This window comes from Acyrthosiphon pisum, chromosome A1, assembly GCF_005508785.2.
Source record: "Acyrthosiphon pisum isolate AL4f chromosome A1, pea_aphid_22Mar2018_4r6ur, whole genome shotgun sequence".
Classification (NCBI taxonomy): Eukaryota; Metazoa; Arthropoda; class Insecta; order Hemiptera; family Aphididae; genus Acyrthosiphon; species Acyrthosiphon pisum.
The window spans coordinates 160804987-160828643 of NC_042494.1; the positions used below are offsets into that span (position 1 = coordinate 160804987).

At 29.5% G+C, this 23657-nt stretch overlaps 2 protein-coding genes across 3 annotated transcripts in view; one reads left to right on the top strand and one right to left on the bottom strand.

The window, feature by feature from the left end:
* The window catches only part of LOC100161930, a 70194-nt gene that overhangs the window by 35348 nt on the left and 11189 nt on the right, over positions 1-23657 (top strand). For both annotated transcript variants that reach the window (XM_001946036.5, XM_016803623.2), the window contains exons 4-5: positions 22128-22390; positions 23287-23504. In XM_001946036.5, the coding sequence (XP_001946071.2) occupies positions 22128-22390; positions 23287-23504 (481 nt within the window). The remainder of the gene's footprint in view (positions 1-22127; positions 22391-23286; positions 23505-23657) is intronic.
* LOC100166030 (small nuclear ribonucleoprotein-associated protein B) lies at positions 16625-18908 on the bottom strand. Its single transcript, NM_001293462.1, is given in 6 exon segments — positions 16625-16912; positions 16976-17065; positions 17149-17274; positions 17726-18013; positions 18087-18180; positions 18792-18908. Coding segments are annotated over 6 exon segments (630 nt in total). The 5' UTR covers positions 18795-18908; the 3' UTR covers positions 16625-16883.

A 23657-nucleotide genomic window follows, 5' to 3' on the forward strand; every position in this document is an offset into this window, starting at 1 on the left:
CCCCCCAACACCGTAGTTTTCCTTTGTTTTACACTGTGTTTAGCCAATTTTGTAGCCAATTTTGCAACTTTTTGTACTTTTGCCCTCCCCCCCATGCCCCTCCCAAAATTAAGCCCTGGATACGCCACTGTGTTCACGCCTATTAATAAATAAAGTAAAATATGTTTATATTAAATTTCGTTGAATCTATAACAAGTCTAAATAATGACTGATGAGCAAAATTGACGTATGAATAAATTATTATGTGCTCAAAGAAAGAATAATATATATAAAATAAAAATAACGAGTTTCGTTCCAAAACAGAATATTATAAAAATAAAATTAGGCCATTATGATTCAATATAAATATTTTAAATTCTGAGTGGAGCTATGAATGTTCCAATATTGGTTTTACAATATTATGGGTTTTTTTTGTCTTAAACTCTAAAGAACTTGTCTGTGGTAGAAAATCTAAAATATAGTCAAGAGTGGTAAACAGTAGAAAATTAAATCCAATTTGTATTTAAGGGTAAAATTATAAAGTTCCAAGTGCTATTTAAAATTACTTGGAAAAACTGACACAAAAAACATCGGAAAAAGGGAAAATATATATACAACACAAAGTTGATTTTTGTTGTAATTCAAAAAGGAATAACCATAGAAACTAGACGTTTTGACTTTAAATATTTTGGCATTTTAAGTTATTTATTTAGACATTTTATAATTACGACTTTTTTAGTTTTTTCGATTTTATCGATAAAAATGTCGTTTCTTAATCAAAAAGCTTGAATGATTCCTAATAATTCAATCGTTCATCAGTTGAAAAACATACAAAGTTACAACATTTTTTTTAAAGTGAACTTGGGCAACAACTGTTTTGTAATTAAAGTCTTAAAAATGGGAAACAATATTTTTCATAAGTTACTCTTATTTAAAAAAAAAAAAAACGATTTTAGTTAATTTGTAGTAATTCAAAAAATATTAATCATGTATAGTAATATTAGGTACTTAAAACTTTTTAGCATTACGATTACTATTATTTTCTATACTCATTGGAATATTCAAAATACTTTTAAACAATTTATACCATGAAGGCATAAACTTAGTCACACTAAGTTCTCGTGACAGTGTGACACGTCGGTATTGATTTACATCAAAAATTAATAACAACAAAAAAATATGATGTAATATTATAATAATAATATAAATTATAAATAGGAAATAAAATAACTTTAAAAATATAGACAGGCTGTCTACACTGAGAATAGTTTTTCGTATACAATGATTTATCATTGAATTCAAATTTAACTCTCATCCATAACAATGAACTAGGTACTCAATGACTAGATACGCTGGAAATCTACTATTCACTATTCAGCAGAGCGATTTCCTTGGTTTTTATAATGATGTAGTAGAACTGACAGAAAACTTTTTCCATACCTACTGTTCTTTTTTCATAATACCATACATAATTTATTTCTGAACTAAGTTGAACAGTTGTATTTTCATACGACATACTGTTTCTAATGTTTTAATCATTTTTTTTTTCAACGTAAAGCTAGTTTTATAGATCACAAGTTCTTTTGAAAATAAATATAAGTATTCTAGGTTCTTTTTATACAACAATTTTAAAAATGTCTTAATACCTATGATAAATCTGTGGTAAAATCCTAGTGGTAAAATGACAAGTTTTGAGACCTGGGAGCAACTTTTATTTAGTTATATGTATTTATATTATTTTTTTCATCTATGTCTGTGTTTTGTCTGAAACGCGCTTTATATGCAAATTAAGCGTACCCGAATAAAATAATATTTAATAGATAAACAGTAGATAAATAATTTTTAGTTTAGTACATTTTTACAACTAATTAAAAAAAATATAATATATTAGTGACATGACTGCACGAGTGAAAAGATGAAAACGAGGCCATAACGCCCAACTATAGTACCGATCTGGGACCAATCAACGTTTGTTGGTTAGAGATCAACTTTGAGCTGCTATCTCGACGTCGTCAGTGGACAAAACCGTCAAAACTTCGAAGTTATCTACGAATTGTCGAGGTATATTATACTGTGTATGCGAACCATAGACTTATATGGACCGCGCATTAGTGAAATATATTTAAGCCAACATATGTGCGAGAGAGACAGACTCTGACATCACTTTTTCTAGGAGATTATAAGGAATTTTATAATACTCCTTGATAATCATATTATATAAGTCTACTATGTTTTAAATATTTATAATCTCAAAGAGTAATGTACAAATTGTCTATAAACTCCTTGAAATTGTAATGTCAGAGTCTGTCTCTCTCACTGAACAATATACAGTTCAGTGGTCTCTCTCGCACATATGTTGGCTTAAAGTGTTACACACAAAACGAGCGTAAAGCGCGGTCTATATATTATAAGTCTCTGATGCGAACAAACCAATTCGGTCTACGGTTAAACCTTTCCCGGGGACTTGGCAGCTGGAGCCGATGACTTTACTGAAGGACGTCGTTGCGAATGACGTAATCCAGCTGATACACGAGAATATTATTATACCGTTTACGAGGAAAGGCGTTGTCTGTGGACCATGACACCAAATCGGAAATGGCCAATCGGAAAGCGGGACCACGGTCGTCACAGTTGCTACTATTATTGGACACGTCGGACAAAATAATCAGCTGGTCTCGCCGCGAAATAAAACAAGTGGTGGTAGGTACACTGAATGCGAGTGGCATTCCGCCAAAAGTAAACCCTTCCCTTTTACCGCCGGATAATAAAATATATCATCGGTGGATTCCTTTTTCCGCCAAGACCATACACTTTTCCGCGATACTTTTTACAACTTAATACAACATGTAACGTATGTAGGTACTGTAGCTATTATATGTTTTGCACATAATATTATATAACTGCAATTATCTCTCACATTGTTTTATCATTATACGGCTCCAGGAAAATAATTAGGTAATATATTTACTTAAATATTTAATTTTGACGAAACTTGCTATGGTTTTGAAATTATATAGGTAGGTATGCTTGTAAAAACAATGTAACTACCTATATTTTAAAATGTATGTATTGATTGTGTTAAGATGTCACAACTAGTATGCGAAATCTTGTATTCGATTGTAAATCTTTTGTACCTACTGAACATTTTATCATACACAAATAGAAAATTTGTTAATTTATATTTTTTAATCCATTTATTTGGCTGGTTAATAATTTTTCCGTCCCTATGATATATAGCTATACAATCAATCAATATTATTGAAATGCTATCCTATGACCAAAACGTTGTTTTCATATGGTGGAAAAGGGAATCCACCAATTTGTGATTTTCGGAAAAGTGATTCGGTGAAAACAAAAAGTATAGTTTTGGTGGAAATATCCTAATACCCAGTACAATAGGAAAGTTAAGAACTGAAGTCATCGAACGAAAGCGCAAGTCTTCGGGTACCTACGAATGGAGTATAAAAACTATGAGAATGACAACGTATGTCGTTTCGATTTGTGCAGTTATTCAATAAAATATATAAATCGATGTATAGTGCGCTCACATCTTTGCGATACAAAAATCCTAGCTCGTGAGACTTTTGAATGGAAATCCGACCGAGTGCAGCAATACGGGAATAGAGTGTGTTATAAATTATAATATGTATAAATAGATACGATACGTAATATAATATTAGCACCTATATTAATAGGTTAGGTTAGGTAAGGTTGTGTTGTGTTTTCCAATAATATTTGTCTCTTAAACAAAGGTACCTACATGATAAACAAAATAAAATAAATATTGAAAAAATTGAAGTTGTTTAATAATTATTGGCTAAGTAATCGTCTAAAAAAATATAAACACTATTCAAAATGTCAACGGTTTACAGTTTACACACGTTTCAAACGCCTCACATCCCGCCACTTTTAATGGTCCGATAAATGTAGCTTATAAATTAAAAAATTAAAAAACAAAGTAAAATGTTAAATTTTCAAAAACATAAATTGATAAATAAAAATTGTAATTGGATACTTAATAATCAGTGGCGCAATTTGGAGGGAGCTGGGAAGCTAAGCCCAACAAATTGATTTTAGACAATATTTAACAGAAATTATTGACAAAAAAAAATATTTTCAATTTTACTTAATGTTGTTGTTTAGTTTATTGTTACTGTAAGGTAGGTGCTAGTTAGAAGATGACTTTTTTAGATTCTGAGTGGAACGATGAATGTATTTTTAGATTTTAAATGTTAGATTCAGAATATTTTGATCTATAAACTTCAGAAGACGGGTAATATTATATTATTATTATCCACAGCCAACCCAAAAATTACTATATATTAAGACGACGCACGATACCGCTCAATGTCCATCGATCAAAAATATGAAAAAATGAAACAAAAGACAATAATTTAAAATATAGGAACATAAGTTGATCACATATAAATTAAGCTATCTTATTTGATTTTAAAACGTTTACTCTCTTCTCCCCCTCCCGAATTACACCTAACAACCAAATCTTCACTAAACTAGGTGCATATATAGTTGAAATATCCTTTAATTTTAAATTGTAATCCGTTTGGATTATTTTAAATAATCCAATCATTCCACATTAACGTTTTAATTATACCTATACACTTGCTTCTATATTTTGTATGGAATTAATAATTATGCACACTCACTATTTTAGAGTTGGGTGGAGGTATTAGCACTGGTTACCCGTACGCGTTGTACGCTGCGTATATAAAACAATTTATGTGACATCCGCTGTACGATTTTACGTTTGGGTTTTCTGCATTTGTACAACCTTTAAATTGTCTTCGAATTAGTGAATAACAGTATTACAGAATGTAATACGACAACGCCGAATTCAGATAATTTAAAAATAATAATGAGTAACAAGACCCCGGACCGATCTGTATAGTGTCATTATAGCGGTACAGGTGAGTCGACCCGATGTCAAGCCGAGAGGGAGGCCAACTGCTGAGTGAAGTTCCGTGGCGGCATCGTAGTGGCGAAGATCATTGTTTATTCATCGTCCCCGTGCCGTGTCGGGGATAGTCGAATTTCACTTATTATCAAAATTGACATAATCGAATTACAGACTAAAAGCAGTCAATGATTCAACTGTTTACTAATTAGGTTAGGGTCTGAAATAAACATAGCTAACTTATATAATATATCATAATACATATTATATCATATATATGAAACTTATACTGTACATATATTAATAATAGGCTTAGCACGCTCATATAATTGCAAAATCCACCTCAAAAACTAATGATTTCACTACGTCATAATACATTGCGCATCACGAATGATTCGATTGGTACGTCGAAGACCACGTGATCAAGCTAACAACGGGTGGGAGATGTGCCGCAGCACTGACGATAATCGGTCGGTGGTCTGATTGTTCTCCTGCGGAACAGACTATACGTCCAATCTGCGTCTCATAATATTTACGAATTGTAATTGTTCAACTCCTTTTTGGTGTAACACGCTACGGAAGGAATGTCTTTTTAAGTGTAAATTATATTATATTGTTATGTTTATATTTTAATGTAAATCACAAAATCCCTGTTTGAGCACCTCCCCGTGTTGAACCTCTAATTTAAGTTAGGTAATCTAGGGTAACCTTTTCAAATTAACCTATCTTCTTCCCAGAGGTCTGATCGATCTCCGTACCAAATTTCATCACAATCGGTTCATCCGTTTAGGAATGCATAAAGGACAGACAGACAAAAAAAAACATTCAAAAATATTAAGTTAACGTTATGGTCTCGTTGTATGCTCCTGTCTTATTTTAAAACATAAAAGCATGACTACAATCGTCTGATTTCATACACGACAACGGCCAACTAAACAGTATTGAATAAAACCGTATTTAGAAAAAAAAACAACGTTTATATACTCCATTATTGAGTATCTAAAAATATCCTGCTTATAAACTCCACTTTAATTTGTAAGTTTATTTTATATTTGTAAAACTAAAACTTACTTTTTAGATACATTTGTAATAATTCACTTTCAACTCGATCAAAAGAAAAAAAAACTTTAAATTAAGTTTTTTACATTCAAAGAAGATAAAACCCAAGTTTTTTGTCGGTCGTTGGAAATTACTTTTATCCAAGATATTATAATACATATATAATATATATATATATATATATATATATCATGTATATATTATAGTCATATATTTATACATACGGGCAATATTGAAGGCAGAAATTATAAATGTCAATTTATAATTTCATAACTTGTGAAACTCCAAAAACAATGTTATTATTTTACACTTATCATTTTTAACTTATATAGTTATTTTTGGTTTACCTAACTTAAAAGTTAAAATAAAACATTTGATTCAATCATGTGAATAATTCTAAGAATAATATATTCTTCTACACAACAATGTACCAATATTGCCTACACGTTGCGCCGTGTGACACATTATGTTAAAAAATGTTACATTCCAAGAGAAATCAGGAATGTATTATAGACTATAGTGGCTAACTACATAAAATGAGAACTTATCCTATGACATCCTCACATCCTAACACCCCCCCTCCCACCAAAAAAAAAAAGAAATATATTGTTTCAAAACTAATTTCGAAATTTGGAATATAAAATTGTGTTTAATAATGTATTTTAGTAAACATTGAATGAATACTTTTATATTGTAACCTCGGCTACGCAAATTTTGTTGGCAGAGGTATATTAAACGAAGAAATTACATGCTACATAAAATATTTTTATTGATATGGTTGCAAGCATATAGAAACTTAAATTTTTATTTCAGTTTGTTAATAATTAATACATTTATAATCTTCTCTGATTATTTGAAAAAAAAATATATAATACATAGAAACCTGTAAAATGGATAATACAAAAAGGAATCAAGACATCAATAGGTATGACAACATAATTATATTAATTATTGGGTACTTACAACAAATATTTTCTATGATAAATCATAATTGAAGGAATGGTTCAAGATCGATGCAAATGGATGGAGGTTGTGATGTTGGTGAAAACTCTTGAAGAAGAATAAGGAGATTGTCATTTGTACAAAATTAAAACAATTAATCAATATTTACTGTATTTCTGTCATTAGTGCGTTTATTAATTAATGCAAAATGTATAAAATAATAATAAAGGTGGACGCACATTTAATAAAATATTGTACTCTCGCATAGTCGTATCTAACTATATTTATTTTAATTTGTACGAGAATTATCTTCATAGGAATCGAACGAAGCGCTTATATAATCAAATTCAACGATTAATTGACTATACAAGCATAATTTAACAAAGCAAAAGTTCTATTAAACAAATCCAATTATAATGTTTACATAATGTTTTCTCAAATTGTTGAACTTAATTCATATAATATAATTTTATAAGTTTATGACAAACCATAAAATACAAACGCGATGTTTCTGTAATGCTAATAATTAACTATTAATTAATATGATTATTTATTGAAATATAATAATAATCTAAGAAATATGTATCATATCATTATATAATATGTACAACTACAACCAATAAAGCTGAAGACTATAATATAATATAAACAAATTTATATATAAATAAATATTTACCATTATAATATTTTATTTCATTCAATTTTATGATTTTTGAAACCTGTCAAAAAACATTGTGTACCCACAGGAAATTAATTCAAATGCCACTAAAAATAAAAGTCAAACATTGATAGATCAACCAGATATGCTCTGCAACATTCATCCAGGACATCTGCTGACACAATTGAAGATTGAGAATCACGATGTGAAGATGGACGAGAAATGACAGAGTCGATCAAGAAGGAGAAACGATCTCAATAAAGATTTGTTAAATTAAGATGGAGACTACGATTACAGAATCGCGATGTTGTCATTGGTCTACTGATTAATTCGAGCTTTTATCGTATAGCACTTTGCGCCTTGCTGTTTCAAAAAAAAAAAAAACGCTAGGCACGTGTTAATCAAATGGGAAAGTCATTTTTTCACAGCTCTTATAACGGGCGACGCTCTTATAAAAAATATTTTTTTAATAATATAATAATATGATGTATAAGTAACGGTGATATTTTTAGCGAAGAACAATCATAATTTCAAAAATTAGTATTCCTTATGAAATTATTATTCTACAATTTAAGTAGTTTCAAAATATTTTTTAATAATAACAAACAATATTATTTCTCATTCAGAATATTTTTCAGAGTACCTACGTCTACATTATACATTACCTACTCACGGTACTTCACAAAACGTTGGTGCTCTATAGTACTTTGCTTATCTAAATTTTAAATACTTATAAAGTTATAACTTATAACTCATTATAACTACTAGGTAGTCTGAATTTTGATTTTTATGTAATGGAAAAATCAAAAAAAATTTTTGCTTCGGAATATGAAATTAAAAATGCATATTGTCATTCAAAAAAAGTAAAAACCTATATAACAACTAAACAAATATTTTCAAAAACCTTAATACCTTAGTTTTTGAAATATCGAGTGTTTTTCGCTTAATTAATCACCTTGTGTATCTGCCGACCAACGAGTCAAAACGAAGTCGAATTCCCAGTAAATAATATATTATTAATATATATTAATTATATAGTATAATATTATAATGCGTATAAGATTATAATAGGAACCATAATATACTTTATGATAGAACACTGGTATAATACTTGGTAGATGTAATTACCATCATATTATACCTAAACGGACTACGTTACACTCAAATGAAATTACATTTGTTTTCAACCAGAATTCCATAACAGTTTATTGACTATTTTTCTTACGAACGCCGGATTAATGTTACGATATGAATAATTCAAAATTCATCGAATCAAACTCTATAAGTCTTCTAAAATTCCATAAATCGATTTTGTACGCGTTCTTGGAAGAGTACTCAGCACTTATGCACCTTCGTATTATACTGCAATCGTGGGTTGATATAGTTGAAAATCAAATGTATTGATTGTAATTTAAAAATGTCCTTACAAACGTGTGAGTGAAAAAGGAAAAATAAGGGCGTATAATAATATGGCTGAATTGAATTTATCTTATAAATACATAAAAAATAATGTGTTCACAGCTGTTAAATGAATCACACTGTACGGTTTTACACCACCTATATAAATAACTATGGACGAAAATATAAATAGAGCTTAAATTTATAATTGTAATTACTTTTTCACCGAAATAACGACGAAATAGCGTACTAAATACATAATACGAGCTCGACAAAACGTCAAAACAAATTACAAAATAATTGACAATAAGAGTGATTCATAGTTTCATACATGGCGCTTTAACAGTTCTACACAGGATTCGGAAGGTAAACTAATATTTTATAAGAGATAATAATATATTATCATGCAAGCGTAGAACGATTGTACCTAACAATTAGATATATTATAATAAACATGGATGTAATTTACGCTATTCATGAAACTAGAATATTTCATACGAAATTAGATTGAAACACACAACGTCATATTATACACGATGATGTTCTGTTGTAGAAAATATTAAATAACATTAACCTTTTCTCCATTTATGTTAATAATACGCCTTACTAATAAGCTACAGATATATACGTTAAAATGAAAAATATGTTCCCTTTTAATTTTTTGTCAGTCACAGGTATAATATTATATTCTGTATGAATTGGATAAAGTATTATCTATCAGAAAATTGTACATGAGATTATTATACACACAATAATATATAAAGACGGATTATTTGAAATATGTTTCATAAATTCGTATTATACATTTTTTTTGTAGGTACATTATTCATTCTCCATATTATGGAGATTTTTACATTTTACATTGTTATATTTTTGTTTTGGAACTCAAAAATATTTCACGTCATATTGCATAGGCATAATAATAATATATGTTAGTGTGTTACAAGCTATACGTTTAAATTGTGTTTTCTTTTAAAATATTTCAACTATTTTACATTTTCTATTATACTGACGTCTGCAGAGGTCGTAACAAAAATTACCTAGGAACATAAATGGTACTTAGCCGCTTAGGACAGCATATTTTGTGGTTACTGTGTGATACTTGGTATAATTATTATATACTGTACTGTTTATTATACCATAATATGTTAATGTAGCATATTTTAATGCATGTCCCTACCAACGAACTTAGGCAGGTGCCGATTTTTTGAGAAGTTTTTTAGTTTTTCCTTTTGTAGACCTACCTATTTGACTGTATAACTATTAACAAGATAGGTACCTGGGCACCTGACTACCTACATACTTTATTTATACCTAATATTTCAATCACATATTTTATCTACCTAGCACAAAGTAATATAATAGTGAAATCTAAATCTAAATTATAATAATAACTGTTTATACTTATACATTTTACGCATTACCTTTTTTTTTTATGTTAATTTAAAAGGGTGATAATTTTTTAATACTTGCGTCTTTTAGTCAGCATGACAATAAATCAAATTTGTATGATTAGTATACTTTTTAAATCGTACCACTCATATTTTAAATAACCTAATAGTGCAGTCCAAGACTATACGTCATATTATAATGTATATTGAAGCAATATAGGTAATAGTGAATTATTGCTGTCATAACAGTTTTCTATTCATCTATTTAAATATAGCCAAACGTATAGACAACCTCGATTGCGAACGTCGAATTGTAAAATATTTTTCACCGCAATTTGAATATGTGAAGTACAACTACCTACCTATATTTCTATAGAACGATTATGCTGTGTTGCACTTTACGAAAGTGCTATAAATATTCATACATATGCGTATTGTTACTAATATTATTATTATAAATCGGTTAGCCATGTATAGCAAGTTTAAAGTTAAATAAAAAAATTCATAGCAGCCGACGATTTTAACCGCAGTAGTTATAACTTATGATAAGTTACGCACCGTTATAATTTAATAAATATTAATTTCTTGCCTTTGACTAAACGGGTATAAGTGAGTGAGTAGAGGCTCGCAGCTGGTACCAAGTGTCCAAGTCAATGGGCGGCTGTGTAGATAATAATAATAATAATAATAATAATAATAATAATAATAATAATAAATAATAAAAGTAAGTATAATAATATTATATTATATAGCTATATAGGCACTCTGCAGAAGACAATTAAAATATAAACTAACAAAACCACTCGACAATCACGCGCGCGTGTCTGACCGACGACCGTTGTTTCGTAAGACTTTAATTACGTTTTATATTTTATTATATTCGTCGGGACGACTCACCCCGAGCGTCATTATGCGAATCGTAAAATGAATACCCGTCGAAAAAAATTCCTGGCAACACGTTGTCTGGCTGCGCCGCAGCCATGTATAATATAGGTAACTAACAAATAAATATGACGACACATTTCGCGGTGGTCACCGCGGTCAATCAGGGATCCCGGTATAACGGGTATATACGTGTGTTTTATATAGGTACCTAAGTATTAGGTAGGTACCCAAATAACCATTTATTGTACAGGGACACTGGGCGCCGACTCTACCGTGCCACAGACCATCGGATATGATAATATTATATAATAATACATGTCTAGGTATACTGTGTCAATTCTGAAAGAGTTTTCATACGGTCCCCTCAAATCGCACTGGTGGTGGACGCAGTGGCGCAAATAGGAAAAATTTATAGGGGAGGCTCAAGCCCCAACACATTTTTTTTAAATTATAATTTATAGGTACATACCTTTAAGAATGGTATACTATTATTTTTCGAGGGGGCTTTGAGTGATTTTTGGGGGGGCCAAGACCCCCCCCCCTATTTGCGCCACTAGGTGGACGGCAAGCGTCCTTCGACCCGACTCAGATTTCTTTTACACAAACGTCTATTTACAGGTATTAATGTAGACGGGTTCACTTTGGAAACTTGCCTATAATAAAGAATACCTGTATACACACATATTAGATGCATAAAATAATACAGGGCTTGGTTGTTTTTTTTTCGAACTTTCTTCGATATATAGGTACTTTTATACACACCAGCACTGTCTACAGTGGGTAAATAATATGTACAGCTAACATAAGTATTAGAGCCATTAGGACATTAGGTACCCTTCGTCTCTGATTAAAATAAAACTTAGTTTCGTAAAATGTAGAAATATATTATAAATAGGTAGGTATTTAAAANAAGGTTTTTAGGTTCCTGCAGCAAGTGCCAAATATCATAGTCGCAATTTTCAGTTTTTGCTTTGGAGAAGCTTTACATATTTAAATGAAAAAGTCCCATTGGTAGCGTTGCCCCCCCCCCCCCCCCCAATGTCAAAATACCTTTGAAATGCATTACCTACTTTATTTTAATATTATATAAAAAATATATTTTTTTTTTCTCACCCACTTTCCTACATATTATAACTATACATCTACCATAATAAATGAAAAATATTTTACTAAAACAAATTAAAACATTTAGGTATTTATATATTATATTATATTATAATTGTAACCGTCGATTCGAAATTGGAAATTTATAAAAAAAACACTACTGTCGAGTATAGACTATATTCTAGACAAATATTATCAGTAATATTATATTCAGACACGGATTAAAGGGGGGGGGCAAGGGGGACATTGTCCCGGGGCCCATTGATTTTGGGGCCCATCATTATCCCAAAATATATTTTTTAACGTATCCAATAGTTTTCAAAAAAAAAAAAAAATATGCCCACCTTTTTTTTTTTTGAGCATTTTAGATTACCGATTTAACTGTTTAAGTATATAAAAAGGTATAGTTATAAGAAAAAAATATTTAGCTCTTGTAAATCAGGTATTTCAGTTAAGAGTAATAATGCGTATTATACTATACTTTAGAGGACCATAGTTAATAACCTAGCGAACAAAAATTGATCATTTGACTGTCAAAATGTTCAGAAAAAAAGTTTTTCCAGAATCCATCAAAAAATAAAGTGGTTACCATTTAAAAAACTAAAGTCGATTTTATTATTGGTACAACTTCGTTTTTCAAATTTTTTAAAATTTTATAAAAAATGTCCTGTTAAAAATAAGAAACATTACGTCTTTTTTTGTTTTAACGAAATTCTATATCATCGATCCAAAAGTGTGAAAAAAAAATCCACGTACGCGCACAATACATAAGATACACGCTGTATATATTTTGTATAGTAAAAAATTATACAATAATATAAAGTCGTTAATATGAAATGATACAATAATTTTGAAGTTGAAGTTAAAAGAGGGGCCCACTAAGTGTATGGTGTCCCGGGGCCCAATTGGTCCTTAATCCGGGCTTGAATATATTATAATTTATAATTTGTAATATTTTATATTATTACCTATTAAACCTATACATGGCTACACATTATGGTCTGATTATCTGAAGGTAGATACGATTATATACATATACTAAGGAAAACACGTGAATAATGAATCATTATTTAAACTTTATAAAATAATTTCTTCAAACGTTTACTGTATTAGTAGATTAAATAATATTAATACTTCAATTAAAATACAATTTTGTGGAGGGTTTAAATTTAATATTGGAGCAGCTAAGCCCCTCCAACAGCCCTCCCTCCCAAATTGCACTTATGGTGCTAATAAGTAATAGGTGACGGAATATGATATTATTGATCAATGGTGATTTTGCGGACATTTTGATCCGTTTTGTAAAAAATTTAATTTTCTGAATGGATCAAAAATTGTCTGAAATGATCCAACTGTCCCCATGGACATGTTGACCCGGTTTTCCATGGGGACATTTTGATCCGTTTTGTTGAACATTTAATTTATTTATTATGTAGGTAGCTAAAAATATTTTGACACCTAGGTATAGATTATGTATTTATTTATTATACTATGTACAATGATGCAGAACTATATAGGAAACCGTATTTTGTAAATTACGGTTAATAAAAAAAATTATATACCTATTAAACTATAATATAGGTACTACCATTAGGTTTGGTCCACCAATACATTTTTTTTTTTTTGATATGTTGATCGAAGTCTTGGGATCAAAATGTCACGTTTCCAGTTCTAACTGCCAAGTGCCTATAATACCAGGTGATCCATTTTAATGTATGAGACACTCATTATTTAAAAAAGCACCAAGTTTTTGAAAATATTTTTTTAGTAATTTCAAGTCGTTAAAAAACGACATTTTTCTAAAACTAAATATACTTTATTCTATTTTGTATTGTTATATTATTATTAGTTTTTACTTGTATAACGATAAAATGCATTTTTAATTCTTTTATCCAAAGCAGAAAATTTCGTTGTATGCAAATTAACTTTTGAACGTATATGACTATATGAGTAATAATAGTATTTAGATAAGCGTGTAGTGGACGGTGTAGGTATCCTGAAATACCATAAATTAAATATGTTTTCTACAAAAATAACCCATATGAATCGATGCGTGAAACTGTAAAAGCTCTTATAGTTATACATAGGTATCAGAATAGTCGAATTATTTGTATAATGTATAGAGTATAGAACTCGAAAAATATTTGTGCCTAAATATTGGAAATGCGTGTTTGATGCTTCGAGAATTCTCGGGTGGCGACTGGTGAGAATCCCCGGATGATAAATATAGTGAATTTAATTATTTTTCAAAGCCTTAATATTCTTTTTATTGTGCATTTGTGCGTGTTATCAAATTACGATTACGATATTTTAATTCATTCTATTCTAATCGGTTTACACTGCTTTCCTTTATTTTACCCCTGGGATTCGATCAAGAGTCATGACTCATAACGGAAAGCATTTGCATTTTAAGCCATACACTAGCTATATCATATATTATTCGACTTTCCCAGTTCCGGCCCCCTCTTGATTCAAAACGTTCGAATCTATTATACTTACTCCCTCACAGTGATTATTTCTCAACACAATGAGTTTCTTTTACACTTTCAAGTTCCGACCCGATCATAACCACCGGCCCTTATTTAATTTAGTTATTGTGTTTTGTACGTCTTGTGGTTGCGATATTACTCTCAATGAATTGACAACCTAAATTCAAATAAGTTTATTACAATTAATATAAATAATAGAAATAAATAGAAATTTTACTATGTTCATTTCGAAACAATATAGTGAGTGTCGTTAGTATAGCTATTAGCTAGTAACTATAGGTTATATAGGTACCTACCTGGTCAATGAAAATATGTACCAGTCAATTAATAATAATATAGTATAGGTAGGCTAAATATAGGTACAACTTAACGTCAATTAGCGTCATAGCGAATTAAAGTTTGGCATATTAGTTAGCTAATATAATATTATATTAATGTCATTGCTTCAATGAAAATATTTCTTTTATCTTGACCTACTTCCTTTGTTGAATTTATCTTGTACTTTGGTCTGTCTTAGGCATTATACCTACTTGAGTGTTCTAAATTGTTGTTACACCTCCATAAAAGTAATAATTATTAGTGTCAATATTCTGAGTACCTACCTACCCAAGTACTAACTACAGAGTAAGATATTTTTACAAGTTTTAGTTTTCACTTTCAAGTATTTCATAGGTTATTTTGTAAATTGGTACTAAATGCTAACCTGCTTTTTTTTCCTAATGTTAATATGTTGGTGCAAGCTTAAAAATAAATACAATGTTTTCACCTAATTCGATGTCAATAAATAATAAGCTAACAAAAAAACAGAATCAAAGTATCCAAATAAATGTAAATAATGAATTATTCAAAAAAAAACAGGAGTAAAAACTGAATTAAATTAGTCTAACATTTTAATAAATTCAAGTTTATCAGAATACTTTAATAAACATAAATTATTAGTTTACAACAATATACTTAAATATAAAACTTGTTTTAAATACACAATAATCATATCTAACAAGATAAAACTGCCAACAAGTTCATAAATTCTTAGCTTCGGTTTTTTATTGTAAAAGAAAAATGTATTTTTTTACCATTATATACAATACATATTGACATATCAGTGAATCTATTTATATTATTCCAAGTATATATTATCTGAATGTATGTAATAAATTATATTTTGTGATGCTAGTTTTGCATTTATTGTTCTACACCAATCATTACAATGTTCGTGTTAGATTGAATTAAATTCAAATATAAATTGTGTATTATTTTTAAAATGATTTTATTGGGTTTGGTTTTACAATTTAAGTTTAAAATTAAAATGTCAATAGGTATATTCAAACCATAATAATCTTTTAAAATATTTGTAGATAAAATATCAGTAGTTTATTTAAGACTTTATAGTATAATTTATAATATCTGCTATGTAACACTAAATGAAAAAAAAAAACATTTATTTATAAAAAGTTTTTGAATATAAATGAAATATATTAAAACAATTACAGAAATTTTAATTCTGTACTAATAATATAACTATTTTTTTTTTACAATTTGCTGCATTGTTTTTCTTTGATAAAATTTTAAATTATGTCTTAAAAATAATATTACAACACAATTTGTGAGCATTTATAGTAATTTATGTACATAATTATGGGCAAGTAAATTAATGCTTGCCAATATGATGTATGGAAAGTAGTTTTGGTTTTAATTTTTAAAAATATACATGCAATAAACAGGTTAGGAAAATAACTATCAAATAAAGCCCATGAATAAAAAAAAAACCAACAAAGATTAACCAAAATAAATAACCAATAGACATTGATTGTTTTGTAGATTTTTACCTGTTCAATTTCACACTTATATTTTATATATACAATATAATAATATATTATACTAGTATATGGAATCATAGTATGTTAACATTAGAAGTTATTAATTTAAAAAAAAAATTACAATATTAAATAAAATGTGTTGTTGAACTGCACTAGCTTATGAAATTGGTAATACAATTATTGAATGTTATGCGATGATTATTTATTTAGTCATATCAAATATTCAGTAGATAACATCAGTATTACACACTAATATCCTCTTGGACCAGCTGGAGGACCTAAATAATAATTTTTGTATGTAGAAAAAATGTTGATAATTTTTAATATATAAAACTACTTACCTCTCATCATAGGTGGAGGACCACGCATGTTATTGGTTGGCATTGGTGGTGGTCCACCTCGACCCATACCTGGCATTGGTGGCATACCAGCTAAGGCATAATTAAAATATTATTAAATACACAATTAATTTAATGACATGTACCAAATAATATATATTTAAATATATACATACCCATCATGCCTGGTGGAGGAGCCATCATTGGTGGGCCTCTTATTGGTGGTTGAGCAGGAGCACCTCTAGTTGGTGCCATTGCAGCTGGTGAAGGACCTCCAACACCTCTTACTGGTCCTTGTAAGCCTATAGGTATAAATAAAATAAAACAACTTAGAACTCTAAAATAAATAAGAAGAATTTATGACACTAAAATATTTTGTGAATACTTTTAAATAATAATCATATATATTATATATTAACAACAATTTAATTTCTAAAATAGTTACATAATTTAGAAGAAAAATTAACGTTAAAAAAATATTTATTTAAAATATATAATATTATGTATTATCATTCTATAACCTACTAATAGATAGTAATTTTTAAAAAACTACATTAAGTATTAGAATAGTTATATTTATAACTATAATAGGTACTGTCTAACCAAAAATACTATTTTATGTTCAATAAAAATAATTGTAAAAATTAACATATTTTAGGTGCCTAAATAAAAACCAACCTATAGTTTTTTTAAAAAATTAAATCTATTTTACTAAATTTGAAGAACAATAAATATATAATTCTAAAATATTACCAGGTGTAGCTGCTGATGGTATGACAGAAGGCATCCCTCGTCCAGCAGCACGGCTAGATCCTGGACCACCACCACCACCGGGTAGTGGCACTCTTGGAAGACCTTCCTCGGGTGGAGGGGGTCCTTCGATAGTTATAGATACTATATTTTGTCCACGTAATAAAACAAAACCAAGTACACGTTTTTCTTCTCTTGGCTCTGCGGGTATTGTAGGTACTTTGGCTTTACTTTTCAGTCTACGAAATTCTTCACAGTCGGCCAAAATCAAGTTCATATGTTTATCAAAGGCTATGAAACACAAAAATGTTAGAGAAACGATCAAACGTCAATAATTATTAATGTAAAAAGTTTAATAAAATACCTTTAAATGTACCAATGAACATTCTAGAATCTTGTAAGATGACGCGCACTCTGTAGTTGATGTGCTGCATCATCTTGTTATTCTTTGTGACAGGCTATAAGCAATAAAAATGTATTCATGAAACAAGATACATTGTGTAAAGTAAACCCATTAACAATACAAAGAATTAAAATATTATCAAATAAAACAAGCAGCAATTGAATACATTTGTGGGTGGCTATGTCGAGCCATTAATGGTTTAAACCGCACGGTTCTATCTACCTAGCACGACCAACTCGCAATAACTCAAAAGCATTAAACGATTTGAATTTTTTCTTGGCCCTTGAAACGCTCGTTTACGAAATTTTTGAGTTAAATTAATTTTTATTCCCCTCGAGATTCGATATTATCGAGACCCGGCAGTGTTCGACTTCGGACCGATGAGCAGCCGGCCCAGCAGTACAAGACGACGGTTTCCGAACAATCTGTTCGTCAAAAACCACATTAAACAGACATCAAACGTCCAAATAGAAGGCGAACAGATGCGAAACGTACGAAACATTGTATCATTAATTATGTAGGCATTCAATGAGATTCTGTCGAAGGAAAATCTATCGCGACGTTTTGGATTTCGCGTACACGAGTCGTATCGCGGACAATGCACAGCGACAAGTCGTCGGAAACGGTAAATTGGAAACACAAGAGTTGTACGATTAAGATACTCACCATTTTTGCGGGTTGCGTGTCACAGGAGTACGGGACTGAATTCGGAGCAGATTCGGAGTTTAAACGTTTTCAAACGTACGGCTATCGGATTGCTGTCCGGCACTTTAGTATTTACCTAATACCTAACCAGTAAACAAACGCGGAAACGCCGTCGGTCGCGCGCTACGGACATGAAGTGAGGCGCGTCGGTGTTGGCCGCGCGCATGGTTACGGAAACGGATCGACATTGGCAGGGCTGCCAACGCGAGCCCACGACCGACGACAATCCACGGTTGTACGGCGTTGATACCAATTATTGAAATAATAATATTGTAATGGTGGCTGCTTAAAAGTTAAAAGTTACAATAATAGTTGTACGTGATTAGTTAGAGTTGTTAGTTAGGCTTATTTACACTATATTTTTTATATACTGACATTTCTATTTGGAATACTGTTTACTACTGGGTAACCTGATAAGTAACTGATTAATTAAATATAAATAACGATTATTTTATTATTCATTGTTTTTGGTAAGTACCTGTACGTTGAAAAAAACACAAATATTACAATTTGTTTTTAACTAGAAAAATTGTAGTCACAAATTGGATTATGAAGAGAGGTGTGATGTGCGGTTGTGTGCAGACTTAAATTAATTATTGGGTACACGCCTTTTTTATGTACCTATAAATAAAAGTTAGGTGCTTTGTCATTCTCTTTTTTACCATTCATCAATTAATGTTCTCAAGCCTTTTAAACATTTGTTTTTCTCTATAAAAAAAAAAGTCTATTACACCATATACGTTGTGTTTCGTTTTCACCTAAGCGCATATTAACATCGGTGTTTGAAAGGCACATATTAATATCTGTGTATGTCAATAATGAACATTTTACGACGTTGTTTTACACGGAAACGTACTATTGCCTATATATTACGCCGTGCAACACATGTGTGGTTTAATATTTAAGACTCTGAATGAATGGCCAGGGACTGAGAAATGTCATGGGTTTACGATGTTTTATCCGTACCTGTTTATTTATTGGATACATTTTAGAGTAGAAGTGGAGTTTTAAAAGTTTCGAGTAGTCCTGTGGTCCTGTCTATCGATTGGGAGTTTGAATTTGTACCAAATGGACGGTCCATTTCCCGAAAAGGATATACAACGTACTCGCGGAATAAAATAAAATAAATACACGATAATTATATGTAATGTAAAAGTAGGCCTGCAAGTATTCGCAAAGATGGTCTATTGGTACTATACATTTTTTTTTTTTAAATCTAAAAATAGTAATTATAATTTGAAACAATTAAAAAAAAAATTGAAATATATAAAACACTGTCACGCAACTTTAAATCATTCTTTATGCATTTACATGTAAAAAATAATTATTTTTATTTTGTCAACAAAAATAATATTTTAACTGTAGTTAAGCTTAGCAATAATTAACTAGTAAGTACCTGAACTTATTTATATATATATATAAATATAAATATTTATAAATTATAATTAACAAAAATATGAATTAAAAATATTATAGATATTATCATTGTATATTATATTATTTGTTTTAGAATTGTGATTATTGTGATAAATAAACATGTAAATACTTTAAATTAAAAATTGTAACAACATCTATCAATATTGGGATATTTTTTTAGTTTTTATGTTTACTATGATTTTTCATCATCAATTATTATATTATTAATGTATTATATCTATACGACTAAACTGGTGCCAACTTAGTGAAAAATAATTAATAAATAATTTTCAATGAATAACCATGTTATATATGACTTATCTCGGTATAGTTTCAATATGCAGCTGCAGTTTTTTTTTTAATACATAATCTGTATAAACTTAAATTCTATAAATAGTAATTAATCTATGCATAATAATTAATAATATAAAAATATCATTTTAAATTGTTATATAAAGTAACATAAAACGTAATGAACTAGACCCAGATAAATCAACAATCACGTGACTTAATACTTAATACAAATTTTAAATATAACTTTAACTCAATCTCTCATAAACTATATTGAGTGATGATATATCCGCTACAAGAGATTCAAAGCCATTACAAAATGCTAATTTTTGTGACCTTGTTCATATATGTGTTGTTAATTGTTATATCTGTATGCCCTAAATTGTTAATGTATCACTCATTGTTCAACAAATTATCTAGGTAGTTTTAAAAAATACTGTTTCAGCTTTAGGTTATTTTAATATATTTAATAATAATATGCAAGTTTTTTAAGACTAATAAATGGTCAGTGAATAGTTATTGAAGTCAAAAGATTCTATACAGACCACATTTTTAAGTACCTATGAATGAGTACACAATTAACAATTTAAATTAAGAAAAATATGAATAATTTAAGCAACTAAAGTATTTTAAACCAAAACATGTATTAATAAACCTGCAAAAGTTACAATGAATTGGGTAGATAGGTAATTATTTTTTTTATATATATATATTATTATAGTCGTACCTATATGATTTAGGTTTCAATATGTGATTTATAAATCTTATTTTATTTTATATCTGTGATAATATTTTGTGCATGCATTATGTATGTACCTATACAATATATTTTACACTTACGTATAAAATCTCAGTCCGCAAATAATTCGAATAAATTATTGAATGTCCCATGATAAGGAAATAAATAATTCGTGAACTCTAGTAGGTTTACAGATAGTTTCTTTCAAGTTTCAACAGTTGTGAACTTTATGGCTCCCCCGAGGGTTACAATAATTCACTCAAATGGTATTTTATTTCGCTGAGTTGCCGAAGTGGCGAAGTGTTAACACGTGGCGTAAATCGGAACCCAGAAAGAACTCTTACACTCCAAAATGAATAATGTAGACGTAATCTACTCAATTGATGTATATTTTCTTATTCTTGATTCCAACCTCCATATCAAATATATTTAATAAGAAAACTTTAAATAATTATTAATTGGGATACTAAATATTCGTGTGCAGTCGAGGCACGTATAACACGCATACCCATGCATTTTTGAGCGTCGATTACCCGAACTAATTGAGACTCGGATGCATTTTCATAGTCAAACATTTCAAAACGATTTGCTGATTTTTATTTATTTGTACCTACATAATTTAACGTGATTATAACCATAAGAAGATAAATATTATACAAAGATCAAGATATCTTAAAGATTAGTAAATTTAGTTAAAATCATGTCTTCCTAATGGAATTATAATACAATGGGAATAAAAAAAAAGTAAAACAATACATAGGTATAACACGTCGAAATAGATTATCGTCAATTTATAATAACTGGTGAAGTAGAATATTAATGAAATTTATATTTTTTATTTTCTATTTAAGATACTTGATCATGCTGGCAAGGGTAACGCCGCAACAATTACTTCTAAGAAAGAAACACCAGGATCGTATTGTGGTGAAATTGAACAACCGCAAACATTCTTGTCGGAAACGAGTTCAGTTCGAGTTATTTTTCAAACAAATAACTTTACAGATCAAACTTATTACAGTTTCGATTCAAGAGCTGAACAGGAAACTCAAGTTTACTTACGATATGGCCAGCATCCGGAACTCTATCCGAATAGAAGAGGATTGTTGAACCCTGGGTTAGAACAATATCAATTAGATATTTTATATATTTTGTTTCTTTACAATTATTATCAGTGTTTATGCTATGATAAAAGTATAAAACATCTGACATCAGATGCTAAAAAAATACGTGGATATTCAAATTTGTAGTATTCGTAATTAAAAATTATAAGTTCAAACGCTCATAAAAAGTTTAATGTTTCGTTTCAGTAAACTTTGTTTTTTGTTAAAGGTAGAAAAACTTGTGTGGAATCTTCTTTAAACATTTTTAATGTTAGCTATAAAAAGAACAAATTTTTTGAATTTTTAACTGAAAATTTGTAAATTATTTGTGTTTGAATTTCTAGTATATTAGTTAAAAATAAGATATTCGTATCTATAAATTAAGAAATATGTACCTACTACCTATAACAACTCGAGGGCCCTTGAAAAAAGAGTTAAGTTTATAATAATTAATTATTAATGATAAGAAAGTACACTTTGTGAACGATCAATCAAGGTGAAACAACTTCGAATCGTCAAGAGTTGAATGGTATAAAGAACTTCGAATTATCAACTGTTGGTGGCTGGTCACCTAATGCCTGGTTGACCCTACGTTTTACTTCGAATAATCCTACCTGATTGCATTGTTTTTCTTCGAATTTCCTCAAAATCATTAAGGGATCGAGCATTTTCTTTGAATTATCCATAGTTTCAAACTCTCAAAGGTTTAAACTTTAAAACAACAATTGTAGGTGAATCAATAATTATAAATATTGTATGTTTGTGTAATACATGTATAAACGTATAGATGAAAAGACAATGAATACATTTCCACCAATTAAAATTTCTAACTTACAATAATTATTATGTATATTAAATACCCGCGTATATTGCACACTAATTTTCTGTACCTTATTTAAATTGATTAAAGGAGCTATTGTGATAGGACATTTAAAGAATGTCGACTGCAAACGTGTTATGTCCAAAGTCCAGCGTATCCAGGAGTGTATCCAAGAAATCTCAAGTGCAATTATTGGCTGAACACTAAAAATCCGTTTATCCGTCTGTACATACAAAATGAAGAATTCAACGTGGATGGTCAGCGATGTGAAAATATAATCACATGCCCTATGAGACCGATCACTTCAGGTAATCATACAATAATATAGTTTTTATTACACCTAAATATGCACAATTATACAATACTTTTAGTAATAAAAAAAAGGTGGGCAAGTGGGTGTCGCTCTGTTGACTGCTGTACAGTAGGTTACAAGTGGGTCACTGTAATGGATTGTGTTAAAT